The 25,456-nt window shown below is 53.5% G+C and overlaps 1 protein-coding gene across 4 annotated transcripts in view; it reads right to left on the reverse strand.

Moving 5' to 3' along the window:
* Positions 1 to 25,456, reverse strand: part of SCAP (SREBF chaperone) — a 107,025-nt gene that overhangs the window by 18,267 nt on the left and 63,302 nt on the right. For all 4 annotated transcript variants that reach the window (XM_054016810.1, XM_054016811.1, XM_054016809.1 and 1 more), the window contains 9 exons: positions 23,810 to 23,967; positions 20,097 to 20,317; positions 18,853 to 18,958; positions 17,683 to 17,855; positions 16,852 to 16,978; positions 9,244 to 9,356; positions 8,139 to 8,233; positions 1,246 to 1,344; positions 613 to 831 (listed from right to left, as the gene is read on the reverse strand). In XM_054016810.1, coding sequence (XP_053872785.1) covers positions 613 to 831; positions 1,246 to 1,344; positions 8,139 to 8,233; positions 9,244 to 9,356; positions 16,852 to 16,978; positions 17,683 to 17,855; positions 18,853 to 18,958; positions 20,097 to 20,317; positions 23,810 to 23,967 — 1,311 coding nt within the window. The remainder of the gene's footprint in view (positions 1 to 612; positions 832 to 1,245; positions 1,345 to 8,138; positions 8,234 to 9,243; positions 9,357 to 16,851; positions 16,979 to 17,682; positions 17,856 to 18,852; positions 18,959 to 20,096; positions 20,318 to 23,809; positions 23,968 to 25,456) is intronic.

Raw genomic sequence — 25,456 nt, forward strand, 5'->3', positions numbered from 1 at the left:
GGGCAGAGACTCACCCTTCGAAGAGGAACTGCAAATATCTGCAAACCACCCACAAAAACCTGACACTTGGGCTCCACCTGACACCCCCGCTCCTCAAGTGCACAAGTGCATCCTGGGAAACTGGCTCTGTGTTGACAGGGCCCCCACGACGTGCTGCAGAAAACACTTTAACTGCTTATGTAGTAAAATGCTGCTATGCCTGCTTCCCCGCTGCCCCCACGACCTGAACTCTCCTTGGCCGGTCTGCAAGGGTCTCCACCCTCCCCTCGCCCAACCACACCTGAAGAGCCACCTCTGCAGACCGCCCTTCATGTTGCAGGGTAAGTGGGAATTGTCAATCACTATCCATGTGCGATATAGACAAAAAGAGACCACACGGCAGCACTGTCTGCTGGTCTGCAAAGCCCTGGAACAGACACATGCAGGTAGAACATTTTCCTGGAGAATCAATTCTCCGACAGCAGCCGCCCCTCTCAGGGGAGTGCCAGGACTGCTGAGAAACGAGGAGGCATAAGCATCTTTTGGGTGTCTGCTCCGTGGACGTACAGCCAGGACAGGGGCGCGTACGGCCAGAGAGGAGGTGAATCAGACAACAAACAGCACAGGGTGTACCATGATGAGCCGCTGGGCCAGCCGGGTCCTGGCAAAAAAGTAGATGACCCGCAGCCTCTTGGGCAGGCGCAGATTCCTGAAAGATGACGGCTGCAGGGTGATGGTGTGCGGGGTGGCTGGCCGCATGGCTGGCTGGCGCTCGTACCTCTGGGAGCGGCTCACTGGCTTTGCCGGGGGCATGCAGGCTTCTGACGGCAGACGTTTGTTCAGGTCAGCGAGCTGCCAACAGGAGAGCACGTGGGTTAGAGCCGCAGAGACTAGGTCCTTCCTCGAGAGAAACTAACACACAATTAGCTGCACACACATCCGAGCCCAGGCACCAGCTGTTCTCACACCCAGCAGTGCGGTCCTACATCTGAGTGCACAGTCTCACAGATACACTCATGACCACGCCTGTCCTCGGTCTCTGGAGCTGCTCACTTTCACGCCCAACCACCCTTGCTCCTGTTCCCCTGCCCTCCCCACTCACCCCCCCATCCGGACGCATGGCACGCACTCCTGTCCACCCAAACCAGCCGGCTCACGCTCAGTCACGCAATGAAAAGCACAGGTGTGAGCTGTCCTGGTCTCACTGCATGGCACAGCCGCTGAAAGGTCAAGCGAGAAAACCTGCCTCCCCTGCCTGTCCCTTACCTCCATCCGGCGAATGTCAATGGACAGCACCGTGGTGAAGAAAAACATCTGTAGGAAGAAGTCGGACACCAGGCCAACCACAGCAAAGAGGCAAAACTCCTGCAGGACACAACACGTCCACGGGTCAGCAAAGGGCTCTCTGAGCTCACGGCAAGTCTTCTAACCCCAGAGGAAGCAGCACAGCAAAGGCCTGTCTATGGCACGGCCATGAGTGTAGTCTACTGGCAATCCCTGTTATCAGTACTCTGGTTACCTTTGTGTGTGTGATGTTCGTTCTGGCGGAAGGTGCCTAACTGATAACTCTGGAGACTGTTTAGTCATAGGACAGGCCTAACATTCTTTGCACTGCTCATCCAAAAGTCTCAAAATACTTTGGGGAAACTGAGGCAGAATTCGTTGAGTCCACAGAGCAAGGCAGTGGCAGAGCTGGGACCTAAACTCATGACCCCCGATTCCCAATCAGGTGAGCTAGCCACTAGATCACACTGCCCCCAATCAGCGGCAGTGCCAGCTTTCTTGGCACCGCGCCATCCATTAGCCTCATGCCTGACCTGAAGGGACCTCCTAGAGCAGTGATACGGAGACCTCAGTGCTTCAGGAGCCAAATTAGCCATCAACATTACCCAAAAGAGCCACCAGAGCGTAACGCCATTGTTCCATTTACTCTAGCGCTCTGTACTCAGCCACTCCGCGTTTTAATCTCACCTGCTGCACAGAGCTGCAGGAGACACATTAAAGAGCCGCTTGCAGCTGCCTCGCCTCAGGCTGTGGATCGCTGTCCTACAGGGAGTTCAGGCTCTGAGGCTAGTCAATTACTGCTACAACCAGGCCAGTTTATGCCAGCTGTGCTGGCGGTTTTGTGACCTGGCCTTAGACCCCCAACATTCATTTCACCCTGTCCACCAAACAGACAATCTGCAGTCCCCAGACCCTTTCCATGGAGGTGGATGGATTCCATGAACTAACAGGTCTTTTCAACTTCTAACCACTATGAACCCGGGATAGTGACGAGGCTGGTTTCTCAGACCCCTTGCACACTCAGCTCTCACCAGCAGGTGTCACTGCAGGAACAAGGATGACACAAAAATTCCAACCTCTCTGGGAAATTAACTGAGCCCTAAACCACAACAAAACCAAATGTAACTACAGTCATCCCAAACCCAGCACCAAGTGTCCCACAAAGGGCTCCAAACCAAACATTCTCCCCTGGGGAAGGCATTTCAGAGGGTGACTCTTCTACCATCTGAGGACCAGATTCCTGTCAGCATTTTCTACCACTGACAAGGGCCAGGGGACAAGGTGAGAGCATGAGTGATAGATAAAAGCCCCTGGAGTTACAACAGGTTCAGGATGGTGGAAATCCCTTGTAGGGGCTGCTGGCTGGAGCCCCTGGGAACTGCAATCTCACCCCTTGTGAAGCCAGCCAGGCTGCAGCCACTCAAATGCGGGTCACCATAGAATCATAGACTATCAGGGTTGGAAGGGACCTCAGGAGGTCATCTAGTCCAACCCCCTGCTCAAAGCAGGACCAGACAGATTTTTGCCCCAGATCCCTAAACAGCCCCCTTGAGGATTGAACTCATAACCCTGGGTTTAGCAGGCCAATACTCAAACCACTGAGCTATCCCTCCCCCACGAAGAGCCACTTGTTTTGGGTCCTAGGCCCGCTTGGCCCGCCTCCCTGCCTCCCATGCAGTGCTGGTCCCAATCCAGGCACACTGGGACGGAAAGCGTCTAGCGGTAACGGGGAGGGACCGGCTCCTCCAGGCCTTCCAATCTAACCGAGAGCCTTCCCCAGCCTGCCAGGGCTGTTCTCAAACCCAAGCAACATAAACAATGGCTTGGAGCCGCAGGTGGAATTGGCAATTTACAGGCCTAGCAGGCCAGGTGGGGGGATAATTCATCACTGGATCAGCTGTCCCCTCTGACAACAAGGCCACAAGGAAAGGCAGCTCCTGGCTAGATATTCCCTCCTGTGCCTTCCCCAGCAGCTGGGCTGATTTTGGGAGGGGCGGGACACAGGAGCACAAGGCCCAAACCGCTCTCTAGACATAGGTCCAGAGGGGAACAAAAACCCACTGGACTTCATCTCTGCCCCCCGCAACCAGGGACTCCGCAAAGGTTGGGCCAGCTCTGCTCTGTACAGAATTCCGCATGGTGCTTGGGAGCCAAGACACACCTGATCCCAGGAATGACGGTAGTGAAAGGCTACGAACCAGGCAGACCCTGATCCTGTTCCGTCTGCAGCAAAGCTCTCACGGATTCCAGTGAGAGCAGGACTGGGCCCTCAGTCTGTGACCGTCAGATGTTTCCCATGAACAAGGTAGGCAGGGCAATGGCACGAGCAGGAGGACATGGGGCTATTCCCCAAAGCACCAAGGTGTATGCAATGTCTCAGGGCCTGGGGTTTCTCCGCAAGGCTTTCATTGGGGCGTCCTGCACGTCGGCAATTCCTGGGAAGAGTATACCTTGTACCAGAGTGCTGCTGGCAAAATGGTTCCCATCAAACCAAACGCTGCTTTAGGCATGGGGAGAGCAGCAGCTGGGGGGGCAAATTCTCCTTCCCCAACTCAGATGGGCTGTCTGGGCGTGACTGAGAGGAGGCGGCTGCCTGTCCAAATGCTTGGAGCTGATCCCAGGCCTTGGGCAGAGGGAATTCCTCTTCCCTCTGCTGCTTCTCTCTGTACCATGCGGTGCCTAGATGACTTCAGCACTGCACTGCTCCCTTTGGCAACCACGAGCGAAAGTCCCTGCCAGATTTATGCAGCCCAGCTCCCTATCGCCAGGGGTCCTTGGACTCTGTGACGGGAGGGCAGCATGTTATCTTTGCTGTGTCCTTCGCTCCCACAGACAAAGATAAGGGAGACACACACACCAGACTCCCGCAGAGCAGCAGCCACTCTTAAACAGACAGCATCGCTGTGGGGCTCTGCCTAGGGGAGCCAGAGCATACAAGTCCGCACCCAAGAAAGACGAATCCATGTACAAAGCACAGAATGGGTGTGACCACATACCTCGTGCCCCAACCTGGCACAAGCAAAAGCCATGCTTGCAACCTGCTGGCCAAGGACACACATGGGCGTGGGGCATAGTGGTACCTTCTTCCACAACCCCACTGACATGCCCTATCTCCCATTCTTCTCTTCTCTCCTTCTGTAAGAGGAGAGAAGAACGGGACGAGTGGTAGTCTAAGTGAGTCACTGGATGCTGCTAGATGGGCATGGTGGGAAGAGACATCATTCGCTCAAGCCAGAAATGTTGGAATTCGATTCACTGTCTCACTGCAGCTCAGCAACCACCAGCCCTAAGCGGACCACCTGTCACGTCAAACCAAGCAGACAGCCGTCTGTTGAATGTGTCAAAGGCCCCAAATGAGAAGCAGGTCAGACAACAAGTTCATGACTAATGGCATCAGTTCTATCGGAGGAAGGACACTCGGCAACACAGAGAGCCGTTCACAGCCACGGCATTAGACAAAATTCTGAGCGATACTAGGATTGGCATTGCTGCTGGCTATGACAACATATTGCCAGTTTCTGAAGCACCTCAGGACTTGTGCTCATCAGTGGCTAGCGCAGTTCTTCATGCGAGTAGTCAAAAGAAGAGTGAGTTCAGAAGACTTGGCGAATGTCAAACGTCATTGCTCTACTGAAACCGGGGAAAGAGCCACATAATGTTGCAAGCTACCCACTGATATCCCTGTTGGTCTGTGCCTTTCAAGGTGCTGGGGCGTCTCGTTCTCCTGTGCATCTCCCCAGAAGTGGAGTCAATACTCAGCATCGAGCAAGCAGGCCTTTCAGAGAGGTCGAAGCACCTGTCATCAAGTGCTAGCTTTGAAAACATTAATCAAAGACAGTTTTCAGAAGAACCTGAAGACAGGAGCCATATTTTTGGATGTGACAGCAGCATATATTATATCATTTGGCACACGGGGCTCTTAGTGAATTTGTTGAGAGCTCTCCCAGCATGGATAATCAATGCCGTTGACCTCTTCCTCCACAACAAACATTTCCGAGTACACATGGGAGATGGCTTTAGCACGAGAAAAAGACAAACCAATGGTCTACCTTGAGGCTCTGTGCTGGCATTGACACTTTTCAATCTGTACACAAATGACCTCCTTCTTGCCCAGTTCCGATAATTCTCGTACGCAGATGACATTTGCCCAGGCGTCCAAGCATGGTCATTCTCAGTACTCGAAAGCACCCAAAACACTGACTAAGATGGCTGAATACTGTAATCAGTGCCATTTACAACCATTTGTGACCAGGACAGTTAAAAGCGTGTTCAATCTTCACAACACCAGAGCACTCAAGAACTGAATATCTTTCTCAATGTTTTCATACCCTATAATTAATGGAGATATCCCATCTCCTAGAACTGGAAGGGACCTTGAAAGGTCATTGAGTCCAGCCCCCTGCCTTCACTAGCAGGACCAAGTACTGATTTTGCCCCAGAGCCCCAAGTGGCCCCCTCAAGGATTGAACTCACAACCCTGGGTTTAGCAGGCCAATGCTCAAACCACTGAGCTATCCCTCCTCCAAGATCATGAGGGACCAGATTCTGAGTACGGACATGTTGCCAGGCCTCACTGCTTATGCTGTGCGGCGATCTGGTCAGGTCTCTTTGAGATACGCTGGGTAAGACTCGGTCTGGGCTTGCATGACAGGGCTGGTGCATGGCCAGGACCCTGAAAGACCCCCTCCCTCTTGAAAAAGGTGATATGGGGACTTAAATGACCATGAACGCTCTACACCAGTGGTTCTCAAACTTAGTTCATCAGGCCCCCCTTTTTTGTGTCTGCAGTCATTTATGGCCCCTCCACCCCCACACAAGTACATATACAACTACCCAGCTCTGACAGCGGAGCAGAGAGCAGCGGCTGCTGGCCAGGCACCCAGCTCTGACGGCGGAGCAGAGAGCAGCGGCTGGTGGCCGGGCACCCAGCTCTGACGGCGGAGCAGAGAGCAGTGGTTTCCGGCCAGGCACCCAGCTCTGACGGCAGAGCAGAGAGCAGTGGTTTCCGGCCAGGCACCCAGCTCTGACGGCAGAGCGGAGAGCAATGGTTTCCGGCCAGGCACCCAGCTCTGACGGCGGAGCGGAGAACAGTGGTTTCCGGCCAGGCACCCAGCTCTGACGGCGGAGCGGAGAACAGTGGTTTCCAGCCAGGCACCCAGCTCTGACGGCGGAGCGGAGAACAGTGGTTTCCGGCCAGGCACCCAGCTCTGACGGCGGAGCGGAGAGCAGCGGCTGCTGGCCAGGCACCCAGCTCTGACAGCAGAGCGGAGAGCAATGGTTTCCGGCCAGGCACCCAGCTCTGACGGCGGAGCAGAGAGCAGTGGTTTCCGGCCAGGCACCCAGCTCTGACGGCAGAGCAGAGAGCAGCGGCTGCTGGCCAGGCACCCAGCTCTGACGGCGGAGCAGAGAACAGTGGTTTCCGGCCAGGCACCCAGCTCTGACAGCAGAGCGGAGAGCAGTGGTTTCCGGCCAGGCACCCAGCTCTGACGGCGGAGCAGAGAGCAGCGGCTGCTGGCCAGGCACCCAGCTCTGACGGCGGAGCAGAGAGCAGCGGCTGCTGGCCAGGCACCTAATGCTGAAGACAGCACGTGCCAGCAGCAGTACAGAAGTGAGGGTGGCAATGTGAAAAGTGGTATTTGTCAATATCTCTCTTCTCAGCAGACTTAGTGCCCCACTGCCACCCTTACTTCCGTACTGCTGCCTCCCGGGGCTGACAGCTGCCTCCTGGTGAGGGACTGAGGGCAGGGGAAGGACAGCCCATGCCCAGGCTGCCTCCCAGTGAGGGACTGTGGAGGGGGAGGAGAGCCCGAGCCCGGGTTGCCTCCCGGTGAGATATTGGGGATGGGGGGAGGGAGAAGAAGAGAGCCCGAGCCCGGGTGGCAGGATTCCAGCTGTCCCCTTTATCCCTCCCTCCTGGGTGGGCACAGTCTTCTGCACAAGCCCCAGCCACCCAGGGCTGACGGCCAGAGCTCTTAAATAAAAGAACAAAACCACACAGCTCGCGCCTCCCTTGACACATTCCTGTGCCGCCCTTGTGAGGCCCACCTCATAGTTTGAGAACTGCTGCTCTAGATCTTTGTTTGACATCTCATCTGAAAGACAGCTCCACCACCAGTGCAGAGCCCCTACCATCGTACTGTGGCACTGGTTCAATACTGATTTCAATATCCTAGGGAAGAGTCTTACTGCTTCACTCTGGTAATACAATTCTGCCTCCTCAAAAGGGAAGCAGTATTACCTAGGGGTTAGAACAAACAACCTGCGTTCTGTGCCTAGTGCTGTCACTACATTGTTGTGTGACATCAGGCATGTCACGCCGCCATTCCCTGCCTCAGTTTTCCCAACAGTTAAATGAGGATGTTACACATCCCAAAGATCAGGGGGTAGCCGTGTTAGTCTGTATCTACAAAAACAACTTTCACTCCATGCATCCGAAGAAGTGAGGTTTTTACCCACAAAAGCTTATGCCCAAATAAATCTGTTAGTCTTTAAGGTGCCACCAGACACATCCCAAAGTGGCACTGTGAGATTTGATGTTTGTAAAGTGCTTTGAGAAGGCACTGGAGAAGGGCAAAACACTATAAATTCTCCTGTCGTTCCAATTGGAGACAGGACTCTTCACTTCCTGTCCTAAAGTGTGGTGTGGTGCAGCTGTATACTGTAAAGCTGCTGTTGGGTTTTACCCCAGAGGTGGCTGCATTTCAATGTGGAGTGCAGTGATCCTTGTGTATAGAATGCATAAAGCCCCTTGAGATCCTCTGGGAGGTGCCAAGCCTGTTACTGAAAATCAGCCACTGGCATTGTGCTTGTAGCTGAGGTTACACACCTCTTCTCCACAAAATCCTTAACCGTTCATATTGACCAACCACACACACCTGGATGGCCGGGACGAGCGTGAAATAACCAATCAGGATGATCCCAAGCTCTGTGGCCATGTTCTTCATAATTGACCAGCTCTCATTGCTCAAGCCTAGAAAACAAAGCATGCTAGTGATTAGAACAGGGGACTGGTGCTCAGGCCTCCTGACAACCAGTCCTGCCTCTCTGTGTGTGACCTTAGAAAAGGCTTTGTCCCTCAGCTTCCCCACCTGTAAAAGGGGGACAACACTCTGAGATCCAGACAGAAGGTACAGAGCCTCATTATGTATTATTATTACTGGAGACAGGAAGTTTCTGAGGTTAGAAAAAAATCATTTCCTTTACTCAGCTACCCAGAGAGACCAACCCTTGTAGACTAGAGAGCTCTGGGCCACAGCCAATCCACCAATGGGCGAGCCCCTCATTTTTGTCCATCCCTCTATAAAGGGAGCACAACACTTTGAATAATGTGCAAGGGATCATGCTAAATTCTTCACATGGTTTTTGGCTGATAACGTGCTCCAGTGCGAGCCATTCTGGCTGCTTGCCAGGAGCCCGACAGCCAGCCTGAACATGCAGGGAGCAGCCTGCCCTCGCTTTCCTACTTAATACAGAGCACCAGTCGGCACAGACTGTTGGACTATCCCAGCATGCAATGCTCCACCTTGAGCTAAGCAGCCTGAGTGCATTGCATGCTGAGCTATGTAGCCCCCACGGGGCGTAGCGCCAGAGTAAAGACATGAACCTGTCGTAGAATCCCATGAGGCTGCATGCGGCCTGAGGCAGCACTTTGGCCATTCATGCTCTGAGAATAAGTGGCACGGCCATCCCCGTGCCAGTGATTCTTTCAAAGCAGCTACGTAGCATGGAGGAACCATGTCTGTGTTCCAGGCTCCCAGTGACTAGGGCACCCCTTGATGGGCTTACAGGAACTCCTGGGCTTGACAAGCAACAAGCTGAAGTGGCCATTAGGCCCAGAGTGCAGAACACACAGCTCCCACATAACAGCATCTCAGTCCAGGGCTGCTTCACGCCCTCTCGCGGGCTAAGAATTACGATCACTCCCCTCTGGGGCCAGAGCGAATGGGAATTTCCCCCCTTGCCAGAGCCAGATGGATGTACCTTGTGCGATCCTCAGTTTCACTTCCAGGTCGACCGGCGTGGAGACGACCGATTTGGTAAGAACCAGCACATTCTCCAGGCCAATCACCACCACCAGGTACGGAAAAATCTCCCTAGGAAAACAAAGGCAAGTGTGAGAAACAAGGGAGCACCCAGGCGCCCTTCAGCCTAGTGCAGGGCAGGGCAGGTTCTGGGCTCTCATTCGATACACCAGCTAGCTGCAGTAAGGGGCCCTCTCACACCCTGCTCTTCTGGGACCAGGCGAGAGGTTGTGCAGTGTCTGGTTCAGACAGACAGTAACATTTCGGCAGTGCCGTGTTGCTACAGACTGGCCATTACGTGCCATTCTAACGTTAGATTTAAGCTCACCGGGGCAGGGACAGCGCCCTTCTGGGTGTCTGTATGGCGCCAGCACAGAGGGCCCTCAGCCAGGGTCAGAGCTTTGAGCACTTCGGCAAGTAAACGAAAATGAGCAAGTTGGGGAGGAGTCAGACCCAGCTGCCAACACAAACCCCACTGACGAACCTCAGGCAATCCTTGCACTAATCAAACCAAACCACTGCAGAGAGAGTCAGGGGACGGGGGGCAGGGCAGATGCCCATGGGGAGCAGGTTCCTCACCCTACAGATGCTACTACACAGACTCAGCTCTGCTCACTGTGGCGGAACTCCTTGGAGCGAGCCTGTGCTGAGAGCACAGGGGGAAGCTGTGCAGGACAGTGCGAGGCAGATGGAGGCCGACGGAAGAGGACAACCTGGCCTATCCTACAGGAGGGGGGGTCAAAGGAGGGGAGTGCCAGCTGGACGGGCACTGAAGGCCCAGCAGTGGGGTTTCCTAACACCGACCTTCCCACCGCTGAACGAAATCCCTTCAGCCTGTCTGGTGTCACTCTGCAGTGATCCGCGAGTGCTGCTGAACTCCTGTGGCCCTGGAGACTGAATCCCTCTGATCACAGACCAGCTGGAGCCTGCGCTGCACCGACTCGCTCTGCCCTGCCCGAGTCTCCCGGCTGCACTGGAGGGGTCATGTCATACCCGGGCCTCTCTGCTCAGCCTATCAGCTAGCCCTCTGGGGGGATAGGTGTGCAGCGACATGGACATCCAGAGCTCACCACTCCTTTCCCACAGTGAGTGCTGGCCTTTGGTCACCGGCCAGGCGTGGAACTAGTGACCTAGAGTAAAAGGCTCCGTGGCCCATGAGCCCACCGGTCCCCTTTGCGGCCTTTCTAAAGGCCGGTAACAGCATGAAACTCCAGTGCCCTGACCCAGCTCCAGCATGAGCAATTACAATCTGCCTGTCTAGTGAGGAAAGACATCAACTTCTGGGAAGATTTCTCTCTTCCCCTCCGCACTAGGGTGCCTAGACAGCTACCACGGTGGGCTGGGAACAGGGGGGGCAGCGCAAGGAACCAATGACACAATACTGATCACCACGAGTGTCGCTGCACGACAGCAGGCAGTAGCATCCCGGCAGAGGAGAGTTTTGAGGCTGGGCTGGAGGGAGGACAATGAGTTCGTTTTTCCAAAACAACAAGACTTTCCCTGGCCCCTGCTGGGGCTCCCGTCACACCTCCCTCCTACCGCCACTAGTCTCTGGGCTGCTCACAGCGGCCGGGCGGGCTCTGTTCAGGGGAAGCAATCAGCTGCTCCAAGCATAGGGCCAGTACCCAGGATTTGCTGAGCATGGCAGGTTCCAGGTACCTCTCCGCCACCACCAGCCAGACTCATTCACAGACATTGATCTCTCTCGTGGGGGCTCAGAAGTCCGTGCCCCAGAGGCGACCGCTGCATTACGAACACTGGGCTTGTGTGGCACGGAAAGGGGTGGGCAGGACAGGGAGCCGAGACGGAAACTCTTCTCCGTGGCGAAGCTGAGGCAGGCAGGATGGCTAAGCGACGGGGCTGGAGGAAAAGCAATCCGGGGGGAGGGGTAGCTCAGGGGTTTGAGCACTGGCCTGCTAAACCCAGGGTTGTGAGTTCAATTCCTGAGGGGGCCATTTAGGGATCTGGGGCAAAAATCTGTCAGGGGATTGGTCCTGCTTTGAGCAGGGGGTTGGACTAGATGACCTTCTGACATTCTACGTGTGGAGCCCAAAGGACCAAGTGCTGCCCTCAGTTACCCATAAGAAGCTGCCACTGGCTTCAGCGGGAGCCACACACGTGTAATTTAGGCCTAGTCTTCACTTACCGGCTGATCCGGAGGCACGCCATCGATGTTCTGGGATCGATTTATCGCGTCTGGTTAAGACGCAATAAATCGATCCCGGATCGATCCCGGAAGTGCTCACAATCGACGCCGGTACTCCAGCTCGCCGAGAGGAGTACGCGGCGTCGACGGGGGGAGACTTCCGGCCGCGTCTGGACCGCGGTAAGTCCGGAGTAAGGTACTTCGAATTCAGCTACGTTATTAACGTAGCTGAATTTGCGTACCTTAGTCCGAAGTCCGGACTAAGTGTAGACCAGCCCTAAGGGCAGAACGGCTTCCTCCTGTCATCCTCCTCCCCCCTGCAAGGTCAAACGCTGCATTTAGGGAACCGACAAGTCTGGCACGGACGGCAGCTCTGCTATCTCACTCCAACTGATCCATTAAACAAACACGGCAAGAGGAAGCCGCACCGGCTCCTTTTCCAAACAAGAGCAAAGCCACAACCCTCTCCCTGGGCTGCCCGGCGGTGCTGGCTGCTCTCACCGAAGCTGCCAGCGAATGGAAGTGCGGCAAGCGTGGCGACTGAGCTCCCAAGTAGCAGTGGCGTGATCCAAAGGGCCCCGGCCCATTGGCCAATGAGTTGTGCCAGGAGAGGAGGACACTGCACTCACACCAGATCAGCTGAGCGAGCCGCAGGGGCACGTCGGTAGTGTGAAGGTCACGGTGCGGGAATCACACAGGCACTGGCTAATGCCCTCTCAATGGTTGCATAAGAAAGTGATGCAAGTATTAAACGGGGGGGGGGGGAATGGGGGAGAAAGGTGCAGGGTCTCCATAAGCCTCTATCTATCATGACATAGCTACCCAGTGCATGGGGGGAGGGGGTTGTATAACACATTTCCTCTAGTGCGTTCTCCCCTCCCCCTTTGTCCACACCCCCAATGCAGAACCACAGCCCCCACTACAAGCTACACCTCCATTCTGCAGCCAGGCCCCCTGGATTCTGTGGCACCCCAGACTGGAAACTGGGGGGCAGCTCCATTGTAAAGTGCAGGTTTTATTGCATTCGTTAGGAAAGCGGAGGAGGCACTCAGCTCCTGCGTTTCTGAGCTCCCCAGTGAATCCCATTTACTCTACGCTGGCCCCACTCTTGCCACTTCTCAACATGCTGCCGAGTTTTGCATCAACACCACATAACTCCGTCACAGAAGCTGCCAAGGGGAAGCAGAAGGTTGTAGCAGTTGAGTAGGGATAGCTGGGACTTCGCCCATCTGGAAAGCCTTGGGAAGCAGTGTAAGACGATGGGAGAAGCACATGAGCTGTGTTTCTGCTAAAAGGATCAGCAGTTAAATAGCAAACACTGGCAATTTTAACAGTTACCATCTTCAGCACGTCAGAGTCAACAACAAATTGAAATGAACTGGGCACTTGACAGCTCTCAGAGCCTTGTTCCAGGTTGCCTGCAGATTTCCCTGCTCAGTTCAATTCAGGTCACGCTTTTCTGGTTATCTTCACACCATAAGGGTTAGAACTATCTTTTGTTTAATTAAAGCTCTGATTCTAGAGCAGACACTGTGGCTGGAGGTGGATTCTGTGGCAAATTCCATGTCTGAAGAATCACAAACGACAAGCAGCCTTGCAGATAACGGAGAAGGAAAAGGGCTGGAAAACAGCTGTGTTGTCACTTTCTCTCTTAATGTTTGTAACATGACCAGGGGAAAAGTTAATCCGAATTGTCACAGATCCCTAAAACATCCCCTCAAGCCCGCTTTATAGCCTCCTCTGGATGCCCTACGTGGCTAGAGATGGCTGTCTCTTTAGAAGTCTGCAGTCACACCACCTCGGGCTGTGGTCTTGACGGATCTCACAAGCCAAGCTGGGCCAGTACTGGGAAAGGAGACTTCCCAGGAGGAAACCTCCCAGAAATGCTATTGGGGATTCAGTCGGAGGCGCTCATTCCTCGGACTCTGGACTAGACAGTTACACCAGCATGTTGTTACAGATGCTGTCTTCAGATAAGTCCCAGACCCTAGCCAGTCATGGTTTGTCTTAAAGATCTCAGCATTTTTTTCCCCAACAAAGGTGTTAGTCCTGGTATCCTGGCCTAATTCAAACTCAAACAATTATATTTTGCCTGCCTACAGTCCCTTTGCAGTTTCAGCTGGATATAGTACTCTCTTCACTTCCTGGCCAAAGCTGCCATGTAGGAACTGCATTTCACTGGTGAAACAAATACACATACCCAGAGATCACTTCTGGGCAACTTCCTGTCGAAAGAGACCGCCTCAAGAATCCTCCAGTCCAGCAAGTACAGCTCGGCTCATCTTTATTAGAAGACCCTGCCATTAACCAGCCAAATTCTGTTAGTCCCCTGACCGTGGGTGAAAAAAGCTCTATGGGATGGAAAGTGCTGGAGAGAGAGAGAGAGAGAGAGAGAGAGAGAGAGTGTGACAGACAAGAGACCTCTGCTGTGCGGCAGCCCTGCACAGAATGTAACTAGCGAATGTTTGTTGTGTGGATTCTACGATAAACCTTCAAGGTCATTGGTAGGTAGTGGAAACGAGAGAGACAAAACTCAAACCCTCTCATCAGCCATGTGCTTGTTAGCCAGCGGCCCCCACTGCTTCAGAAGGTACAAACTGATCACCACGCTGCAGGCTCGCAGATGAAACAGATCACTGAGCTATCGAGCTGTCAGGACGTTTAATACTGTACATGAGTAAGAATTTCAAATCCAAGGAGACACCAGCTTCTCTTGAAACAAGGGCTGGGCGTGTGCTGCACAAACACAAGCTGTTTGCCTCCTACAACCAAACCATACAAAACCAAGTTCAACAGTCCCCATCCGTGCTGAGACACTGCGAAGGATACTGCTGTTACTGTCTGCCACAATGAGGTAATCACCGAGAAAGGGACTGAAACAGGAACAGGACTGGGGGGTGGGGGCGGGGAAAGGGTGCCATGCTTATGCATCTATCCAGGCATTTATCCTGAGCTCAGCACCTTGATGTCAGAAGGTGCTGCATTAGGGTCTGCTCCATCACCCAAAGAAGCCAATGGAAACACTCCCATTGCTTCCTGGTTTCTGGAAAACATTCAGGGAGACGCCCAGTGATTAGAGCAAGGGGGCTCCCAGACTCTCCTCCCGGCTTTGCCAGTGACTCTTTCGGACCCCTGGGGCATGTCAGTTCACTCCCTGTGCTTTGGTTTTCTGATCTGTAAAGCAGGGATTATGCCTCCCTCCTATTATTATTCTAGCTCATTAATATTTGCACAATGTGCCTTGAGATCCTCAGATGAAACCTGCCCTAGCAGGGCAAAGAGTGCTGATAATCTATGGCTGGTATATAGAATGGCTATTAGCCAGGATGGGCAGGGATGGTGTCCCTAGCCTCTGTTTGCCAGAAGCTGGGAATGGGCGACAGGGGATGGATCACTTGATGATTCCCTGTTCTGTTCATTCCCTCTGGGGCACCTGGCATTGGCCACTGTCGGCAGACAGGATACTGGGCTAGATGGGCCTTTGGTCTGACCCAGTGTGGCCGTTCTTATGTAATCCTAGGATCTGTGTACTGCCCTCCAAACAGCATGCTTCATGATAGTACTGTACAAAACCACAGCGCTAGAGACCTGGAATAAGTAAAGGCTCTACTAAAACTCTCCCCTCCAGTAACCCTGCTGCAGGAACAGGTCACGTGAAAGCTTGACCAAACAAACAGGGCTGACACGGCATCCTGAAGCTGGCCAAACACAAGCTCCGGCACACTGCCAGAGGGTGCAGGTTCCCCCGAGGACACCTCGCCACCAGGCCTGGAAAGCTACCCCTCATGATCAGCAGGAAGGGAACCCCAGCAGATGGTAAGGGTCCAAAGGGACACAGGGAGAGGTGATCTCTCAGGTAGCTGGCTCTCAACCCACCCCTGCCTGTCCGCACCGCTTCCATCTCACCCAGACCAAGCCAGCTGGCTCCCATCACGTCCCCGCCTCTGACAGGTGCTGGGAAAGGAGAGACCAGAGCATCAGCACTTGATGAAAGGAAGAGAGATCCTACTGCCTTTCAAATACTGAAGGGTCCAAGTGCCTCCCTATCTCCCCTTGCAGCCCTATGCACATGGGATACAAGATGGATCCCTGTGGGACCCCTCCCTGTGAGAGCCCTTGAGAGAGAGGAGTCTATGCCCATAACCTCCATCTGGCATCTGTCCAAGGAGGAGTTAACCTGGGGAAGGACCTCACCTAGCCACTCCCACAAGAGGCCAACAAAACCACCCTGCTCAGAGAGATCAGGGGCTGCCACCAGACCTAACAAAATGGGTTACGTGTGTCCCCCGCAGGAGGACCCCATCCTCCGTCCCTCGCAGTCAGGTCTCTGTGGTAAGCCTACCTTTGAAACCAGACTGTGGGGGTCAGGAGTAGGCAGGGAGTCAAGAGGTGCCGGCGGCTGCTCCAGCATGAAGAGCGGGTGCGAGAATGGGCCACAACGTACCAGGCTGTTATCATCACGAGCAAAGCAGAAGAAATGAGTTCTGAGTGCAGTGAGGCCCGTGAGCCTTCTTAGCTCTTGTGGGAGGAAGTTCCTCAGGCGAGAGCTGGCTCCTGAGAGTTCTGTCTCCCGCGCTCCCCAGCCTCCCCTGTTGGCTGGCAGCGTCACTGGCCCAGGGCAACGCAGCTGGCAAGGGGGGTGGCTGTGCTGGAGGGAGAGGCGATCTCTCACGTGGCCTTCGACAGAGATCTTGACCTGGGTGCTGTGTTCAGTGGGAAGCCTACGGAGAGCGAGCACCTGGGTGATGCGCTCACAGGGCCCTGTGTTACTTAGCGGGAAGGCTGCTGAGCTTTGAGCCTGGTGGAACCTTTCCGGAGCATGCAGCTTCCCACCTCGGTACGGCCAAGTGCAGTACCCCAACCTGGAGGTCACCCAACGCCTGGAGCGAAACACACATGGACACCTCCCCACCCAAGGGAAGAGTCAATAATCCCCACCAGTAACGGCCCCAAAGCCTCCCTGCTAGTCCCCATCAGCCACGAGTGCCGTGTTCCTCCAACCTCACTGAGCAAAATGCAGAGAACCTCGGCCAGGGAAGGCAAAGACACACAACCTCCTGCCCTGGGCATCGGTCTGATTCAGAGCAGGCTTCCAGCCATGGTGACTGGAGCAGGAAGGGGCTGCCTAGGTGCCAAGCTGCTGATGTTTAGGGAGAAAAGACGGATACTAATCCATCAGCAGTGAGGTGTGACGGATGTGCAGCAAAATGTCCCCATGAGGCCAGGAGCCATCCGGTCCATCAGTGTCCTGGGGAAGCAGGGCCAAGCAATGTGGAAAGTGATCAGCCAACGAAAGTGGGCATGGTTAGAAAATCCTCGATCCTGGACACAAAGGGCTAAGTAGCTGGCATCAGACAGGTGAGCACCCACCCTCCCTTTGCCCCTTCTTTTAGCAGGAGGCTCTGATTTCTGGATACCTACCCTCCGTTGAGAGTAGGCGTCAGGCCAAACAGCGTGCACAGACCCACCGACATGAGCAAAGAACTGAGCACCGTCACAACCGCGGCCAGGGCCAATCCCCATTTCGACTTCACCATGTCAATCTTCCCTGCGAGAGAGAACACGAGGCTCACGTCACTGGGGGAAAGCCAATGTCAACCCCCCCGTCATGGGGAGTGGATCCGTGGGCTCATTCACTTCAACAGGCAGCGTGCTAGCCAGGGATGGTAGAGGTGGGTTCAAGGCCTCGGGCGCCTGGCTGGTGCTGACCTAGCAGCACAGAACTAGAGAGGCACGCTCCAGCCAAAGGACACAGCAGAGAGCAACGCAGGGGTGGGCCACAGGCTCTCATTCCAGCTACAGGACGGCCCAGGGATGTGTGAAAGGAGCATACGTAACCTCACATCAGTGGCAGGTCCTGACGGCACAACCGCAGACTGTATGTGGGATCTTTCTAGCCGTGGGCTGGTCCCCCAGGAGAAGAGGGGCATGTGCCATCACATGGGGCATTTAGAACTGAACAGGTCAGAGCCCTGTAGGATACGCCACAGGGAACAACCCTGCACTGGCTCAGGGAATGGAATAGCTGAAACCTAATAGGGCCTCGTCCCCTCCACGTCCTAGTTCTATGTCCCAGTGGGATTTCAGCTTCACCTGGCTGCAGGAGTGATAGGAGACTGCAGCACTGAAGATAGGTGCTTTGCCCTTCCTACACGTGGGGCAGGGTGTACTGCACCATCAGGCCCCTGGGGCCCCCTCTGCTGTGAAGCCCATGGACGGGGCGCTCGCCCTCCCTGCTCCCCACAAACCTACGTGTGGAGAAGTAGATGTAAGCAAAGAGGATGATGTAGGTGGTGACAAGGGGGATCAGCTCAGCGATGCCGATCTCCTCTTTGAAGTGGACGTGGACAACGTGCTCCTCCCGCAGGGTGCAGTTGGGGCTAGGGTGCAGCAGCTTCAGCCGGGAGCGGAGGCTGGTGAGGAACCTGGCACGGGAGAAAGGCAGAAGGACGTGACCCTGGTGCTGTGCTGTGCACCTAACACCCCCCTCAGAGGAGGGCCCGGGGGCTGCAGCCAGCTGGGAACATGGCTCTATAGATTTATGCAATGTTCGGCAACCAAGAGCAAGGCCAGCTCTGCCTGTCTAGGTTTTGCACCTCATTCCTCGCCGGTGTATCACCAAGTTCCCCTGAGATCTACAGCGTTCCTGCGGAGGATTCAGGGAGGGGAGCTGCAAGACCTCATTAAAGGTGTTTAGGGAAGGGGGTTGGGGTTTACCAAGAACTCTGGCTCTGGGGGATGGCGCGTGCTGTAGGTTCAAACACGTTTCCTGTTGCAGGTGTTTGGTAAGTAGTGCTGATGAATGATGCTAATGGACAGGCCTGGAGACGGGAGGCTTCTCTCCCCCACGCACGGCATGGGCAGCAGCAGGGCAAACTTCCACCGGCCGGCCTGCCAGGCTGCTCTGGGAGAACCACGCGGAGGAGGGAGACTCTCTAGTCCCATTCAGTCCGGGCCCTCTCTGATGAGACGGCCAACAAGGGAGCCAGTTACTGCCAACCAGGATGGTGCTCACTGGGATGCAGAAGCCCATCCATCAGGAGCTGGACTGAAGCAAACTCCCCAGGCCAACCAACTGCCACCAGGAAGGCAACGACGCCACTTACTACAAATATGTGTTGAAAAGACGACTGTGATTGTGTGCAGGGGCAGCCATCAGCAGAAGAATGCTGGGGTGTACTGGGTTTTTTTAAAGCGACAGTGCTGTGTGTCTAGTGGAGACGGACAGCTTTATACTGATGATGATAATACTCTGTGTTTCTATAGTGCCTTCCCTCTGAGGATCTGACCGTGCTCTGCACAGCTCTATCCAGAACAGTGAAAGGACAAATAAGGAGAACCAACCAGCTTCCCAGGAGATGAAGACGGGAGCCCAACAGGCAGGTGACTTGACATGGGAGTAGCAGAGCCAAAGCGCCTTACCTGGAATCATATCGCTGGAGAGCTAGAGTGACAGTGTAGGACACCACCCGCTTCCTGTTGTACAGGTTCACGCCGCTGTACTTCCCCGGGACTCCGAACAAGAGATCTGCAAACGCAATGGGAGCAAAACACCATGAGCCTGGACAAAGGTCACTGAGGGACGATGTATGGGTGTTCATCACCAGATAGGCCAGGATGCTGGAGAACCACGGCCCACCTTATTACAGGGGCTGCCAGGTCCCCACAGAGCAAGCAGGGCCTTTGCCTTCCAGGGCTCCCCCAACCCCATGTCCCTACCACCACACACAGTAAAATGCAACTTCAGTCACCTGCCTTGGGAGAGAGCAAAGACTGAGTGAGGTTTGCAGCTGTGGTGTTTTGAGGTTGTGCTCAGACCGTTAAGCCTGGCCTCCTCTACTCAATCTAACTAGTACAGCAGCACATTCTCTGGGCGTGTGCGTTTGTGTGTGTGTTCGTTTTCTGCTTGGGAGAAGGTAAGGTCCCCGGGGACGGAGTCCTGTCTTCCTTTGGGGTGTTATAGTGCTGACCACATTCTGGGTCCTGAACTTGGAAACCTTTTAATCAACAAGTCTCAAGGCTCCAATGCCCCTCTTGAGGCAGGAGGGATTACAGGGGTCCTGACCTCAATTGGATCCCCTTATACAGAAAGGAGTGAACAATCCTCTAACTCTGTGGAACCAGAGAGCAGCATGACTTCAGACATGGCCAGATTCCTTATTCTAATTAAAGCAAGAGGCTTTCATTGGCACCAGAAGCCCACCTGAGGATGAGCCCCGTAGGTTACTCCAGGCAACGATCAATGAAAAGACAAGAGGGAGCACTATGAACATTCACTCCTCACCTATGACAATCCCCCCACCCCCCGCCTTTAGGCAGCACAGTCGGTGCTGTTCTCAGAGCAACCAGAAAGAGACAGGGTGGGAGAAAGCAGCATGGTTAGATCGAAGGGTGTGGGGGGGTTGTTGGCTATACACAGATGTTCTCTCTCTCCCCACAGGCAGCAGGCTGATGGGGTTAGAACACCCACTTTTCACCTCTGGAGGGCTGGGTCCAAATCCAACTTAAAACCCTGGGTCTGGTGGTCTCATCCCAGGCTCTGTGTGAGGTAAAAACCACTACTCGATTTGGCTTTACTGGCAATCGGCTCAGGAGAGACCTGGGACTGGAACAGCAGAGCAGGGATAAGGCACTTCTCCCAGCATCTGCATCACTCAGCCGCCTACCTTTGAGGGTAGCTGATGTCTGCAGTGTCTTTGGTTCGTGCTGGTGGATAGTTTTGATGATATCAGGGTCAGAGTTAAAGCGCTCTCGGTCATTCTGCCAGAAGTTCCCTGGAGACAGCAGGAGGCAGCCATGTTCAGGTAGCAGGTCTCGCAGCTTCTTTAAGCTGGGCAGGAGGTCTGTCACCTGAAGGCAGACTTCCTCCAAACTTCTGATCCCAGAACTGAAAGACAGGTAGAGACCAGAAGCTGCAGCGTGTGTTATGATATTCACAGGCAGCTCATCTCAGAAAGGCAACGCACCCATGCACTCCTGAGCTCTAATTCTCACTCACTACGCGGCTTGTGAACGCACGATTTCAAAAGCCTTTACTGATTCTGGGGGCCTCAGTTCTCAGCACCCATCTTAAGACTCTGAGGTCCTCATTGTCAGAAGTGCTGGGCACCTGCAGGTAACTAGCTTTAGCTGGAGTTATGCATGTTCAGCGCTTCTAAAATCAAACCCAAGGAGTGGAAACTCTTGAAAACTTGGGCCTCAACCTCTCTGCCTCCTTCCTTCTCCATTCGCTAATGGGGGATGATAATACAACCCTCCCTCAGTATTTCCCGCATGGATTAGTTAGGGGTCACACAGGCTCTGAAGTGTGTGAAGGACACAGCAGGAGTAAAACTGTTCAGCACAAGCAACTCAGCAAAATCTTCCCCAAGCTCCTCTGTGGTGCACAGCGAAGGGAATGCCCCCAGCCGTATGAACTTGTGGGCAGCAGCGCCGCCCTGCAAGTGATACATGGCTTGGATGGGTTGGCGTTTCCAATCTGCAGGCACAAGCCTGCAGCCCTTGCTTACGGGACTCTCTTCACAGGAGTACAGGCTGCAAGACCAGGCCTCAATTTCAGAGCACCTATCCCAGCATTGCAAAGTGCTGCTCTCCCCGTGGGTAAAGCTGTGTGAACTCATGTTAACGTCCGGCTGACACTAACATTCACAATAAAGTGATGCATGTTATAGAAGTTCAAGCCTTGCTTTCTATGCTTACACGATCCTTTGATACCCACTAACAAATCAGATACGCATCTGACTTGACCCAGCCTGGGAACACTGGCACTTGTCCGAGTGTGCAAAGCCCAGTGGCAGACTGGCTGCCAAGGCCAGGGTTGGCTAGCATTGCCCAAAAAGAGAGCACTACTTCCTTGTGAGTGAGCACAGACAAGGCAATTGGCAGGATCTAGCATAAAATCCATGTCCAGCCGCAGAGCCACACAGCAAAATCGAGGCTTTCGCTTCAGAAAAAATGACATTTCTAGTCCTCCTGGAGGCAAAGACAACCTTCTGCATGGGCACTGACGTAGTGAGGCCTGCCTGAGTCTGCAGAGAGTTTGGAACAGGTCTGGAAGATGTCAGAACTCTGCTCTGTCCCCTCAGTCAGGCATTGACTCTGAAACCTAATGGTGACAGAGTTCTTGTCAACAGTATCCACTCTGTCATCCCGGATCAGTTTAGCAGGTATATATGGCTCGCATGCTTCTCTCTAATGCCAGATGCAGTGACAGAGATTGGGACAGGGGGAAATGGAATGGCTAGCACGGAGCACATGGAGCCTTGTTTCATTTCCATGCAGTGTGGCTACCCATCAAGGACGTGGTCACAGTAATCAGAGATACCGTGCACACCAGGAGGAGACGGTTTATATCTTGCCACTGACGAATGTGCGGCTTCACCAGATAGTGATCCACACATATGTGATAAAAGGGCAGCTGAACCAAAGACAAACACTGTGTAGCAAGGACATCAGCCCAAGGTTGTGACTGGAAGGCTATCGAAAGCTCTTTCTGAACACAGCACAGGCAGCTTCTCTGGCACATAAAAATGTAAGAATATAAGAACGGCCAGACTGGGTCAGATCAAAGATCCATCTAGCCCAGGATCCTGTCCTCTGACAGTAGCTAATGCCTGATGCCCCAGAGGGAATGAACAGAACAGGTGATCATCAAGTGATCCATTCCTGTCGCCCATTCCCAGCTTCTGGCAAACAGAGGCTAAGGACACCATCCCTGCCCATCCCAGCTAATAGCCATTGATGGACCTATCCTCCATGAACTTATCTAGTTCTTTTTTGAACCCTGTTTTAGTCTTGGCCTTCACAACATCCTCTGGCAAGGAGTTCCACAGGCTGACTGTGCATTGTGTGAAAAAATACTTCCTTTTGTTTTAAATCTGCTGCCTATTAATTTCATTTGGTGGCCCCTAGTTCATGTGTTATGAGAAGGAGTAAATAACACTTCCTTATTCACTTTCTCCACACCAGTCATGATATTATAGACCTCTATCATATCTCCCCTTAGTCGTCTCTTTTCCAAGCTGGAAAGTCCCAATCTCTCCTCATACGGAAGCTGTTCCATACCCCTAATCATTTTTGTTGCCCTTTTCTGTACCTTTTCCAATTCCAATACATCTTTTTTGAGATGCGGTGACCACATCTGCACGCAGTATTCAAGATGTGGGCATACCATGGATTTATATAAAAGCAATATGATATTTTATGTCTAATTATCTATCCCTTTCTTAATGATTCCCAACATTTTGTTTGCCTTTTTGACTACCGCTTCACACTGTGTGGATGTTTTCAGAGAACTATCCACAATGACTCCAAGATCTCTTTCTTGAGTGGTAACAGCTAATTTAGACCCCGTCATTTTATGTGTATAGTTGGGATTATGTTTTCCAATGTACATTACTTTGCATTTATCAACACTGAATTTCATCTGCCATTTTGTTGCCCAGTCACCCAGTTTTGTGAGATTCCTTTGTAACTCTTTGCAGTCTGCTTTGGAATTAACTATCTTATTTGGGCATAAGCTTTCGTGGGTAAAAAACCTCACTTCTTCATATGCCGATACATTGGTGAGGCATGATTTCCCTTTACAAAAACATGTTGACTCTTCCCCAACAAATCGTGTTCATCTATGTGTCTGATAATTCTGTTCTTTATTATAGTTTCAACCAGTTCATCTGGTACTGAAATTAGGCCTACCGGCCTGTAATTGCCGGGATCGCCTCTGGAGCCTTTTTAAAAACTTGGCGTCACATTAGCTACCCTCCAGTCATCTGGTACAGAAGCTGATGTAAATGATAGGTTACATACCACAATTAGTAGTTCTGCAATTTCACATTTGAGTTCCTTTAGAACTCTTGGATAAGTACCATTTGGTTCTGGCGACTTATTAGTGTTTAGTGTATCGATTTGTTTCAAAACCTTTTCTAATGACACCTCGATCTGGGACAGTCCTCAGATTTGTCACCTGAAAAGAATGGCTCAGGTTTTGGAGTCTCCTTCCCATCCTCAGCTGTGAAGACCAATGTAAAGAATTCATTTAGCTTCTCTGCAATGGCCTTATTGTCTGTGAGTGCGCCTTTAGCATCTCGATCGTCCAATGGCCACTGGTTGTTTAGCAGGCTTCCTGCTTCTCATGTATTTAAACATTTTTTTGCTATTCCTTTTTTGAGTAATACGAGCTTGTTGACACCAGGGTGTGGAAAGGATGTGACATCATTTGCCATGAAGCCCACTTAGTTTCTTGCTTTCCTTATTTCCAGGAGTCTAAGGATTTCAATCCTGATGGCTAGACCCACAGAGCACTAGGTCAGAAGGGGGGTCAGTGTGGCAGGCCCAGTTCGGTATCCGGACTCTCTAGATACTCTAATCAATGGGCGTTTACCTGTCTCGCAGGGCGTGGTTTCTGATCTCCTCCACTAGCTGGAAGACGCGGGAGAGCGGCGAGCGGAACACGTCCACAGCGAGGAAGTTCTTGTGCCATGGCGAGACCGTGGCTTTCACCAAGATCTGCTGGATGTAGGCCACGGGAGGGCCCAGGTACTGTGGGGAAAGCGGGTGTAGAGAGAGAGGTGACCTTCTGGAGACAGTGGAGTCTGCAAGCCTGTGGCGTGAGGGGGGATCTCTCCTGCAAACCCTACAGCATCAACCCCTAAGCCTTCCTTCTTGCAGTCCCCTCTTTTGTGATGGATGGTGGACGGGTGCCCCTCACATGCCCTCTTGTGCCACACCCAACCATGGCCTGTTTTCCTCCTCTCATTTTCTGGTTTCTTTCTAGCTTCATAGTTTTTATTCCCTCGCGTTCCCCCCTCACCTGGTAGCTCTCCCATTCCTTCCCGGCAGGCTGCATGCCGCTTTGGAGTGGGTGTGGCCTCTGGTGGCCACACCCTTCGTGCTCTAGCAGCTGACCTGAGTGCCAGGGCTGAAGAGAAGCTTTCCTCAGCCAGCTGCAGCCAGAGCCTATAGCCCTGTACATGCGAGCTGCCTCTGGGGCTGGCTGCAGGAGCCTGGAGGAAGGCAGGTGGCTTCAGCCACAGCCAGAAGAGCAGGGACACCTTGATCTACCAGAAATGTACATGCACTTGGCAGCCTCTGCTGATGGAGTGTAAAAGCAGGGGGCTGCGGGTCAGGCTTGCGGTGCCCTGACAGAGCTGTGATGTGCCAAGGACTAGGATACGCAAGGATCCCACAGGTCAGGAGGGAAAGGCATTGCAGAGCTAGGCTGAGCCGGGGGAGGTTTTAGAACTGTCCCCAGCCTCCAGGAGAAGGGCTGTGGATACAGGCTGCTCATGCCAAAGAGAAGTCAAACCCTTCCCCGGTACATTCGGACACCAGCAGCATTGATTTGCACGATCCCGGCCGATACAAGAAACCCTTGGCTTCTACCCAAGTCAGTGTTAACCCTTTGTTCATGCCTCCACTGCCAGCGCACAATGGGCTCATCACACTGGGACAGTCACCCAGCTCCGAGTGTGGCTGCTTAACCTCAAATGGAAAACCCTTGGTTTTGCCCTTAAGAAGTAGGCGTAAATGTTGGAGATGAGACCCGAACTGGCAGCAAATGGCTCCTAGTTACCGCGGACACTCCAGGCAGCTAGCCGAGCCGAAGGAGGGAACACACAGGATGTACTGAAGCGCTCAAGGCACAGGAACCGGGATGCACAGCCTTTCACCTCCAGGCCAGCAGTCTGATCCCAGCTCAGCTTGGCAGTGATGGGCCAGCCATTCCGTTCTGGTGGCTGGTCAGTGGAGTAGGAGTTGTGAACTGGTTGGTAGGTCAGAGACCAAATCCCCACAGACGGGGTACAGCAGTAAGTGACCCCCTGATTGGTAGCATCTCCATGGATGACAGCAGCAATATGGACTGGCTGAGCTCTATTCTCATCCTTATGGGGGTGGGGGAGTCCCATGGCAGAGTTGAGGCATGCTAGCAGAGTGTGAGGGGGAGTTTGCCCTGTCACTGCCCGCGTTGTCCCTGTTGGAGGGGAAGAACTGAGACCTTTTGTCTCCTGAGCTGTCAATCCAGCCCCGG

The sequence above is a fragment of the Malaclemys terrapin genome, chromosome 2 (assembly GCF_027887155.1).
Source record: "Malaclemys terrapin pileata isolate rMalTer1 chromosome 2, rMalTer1.hap1, whole genome shotgun sequence".
Lineage (NCBI taxonomy): Eukaryota > Metazoa > Chordata > Testudines > Emydidae > Malaclemys > Malaclemys terrapin.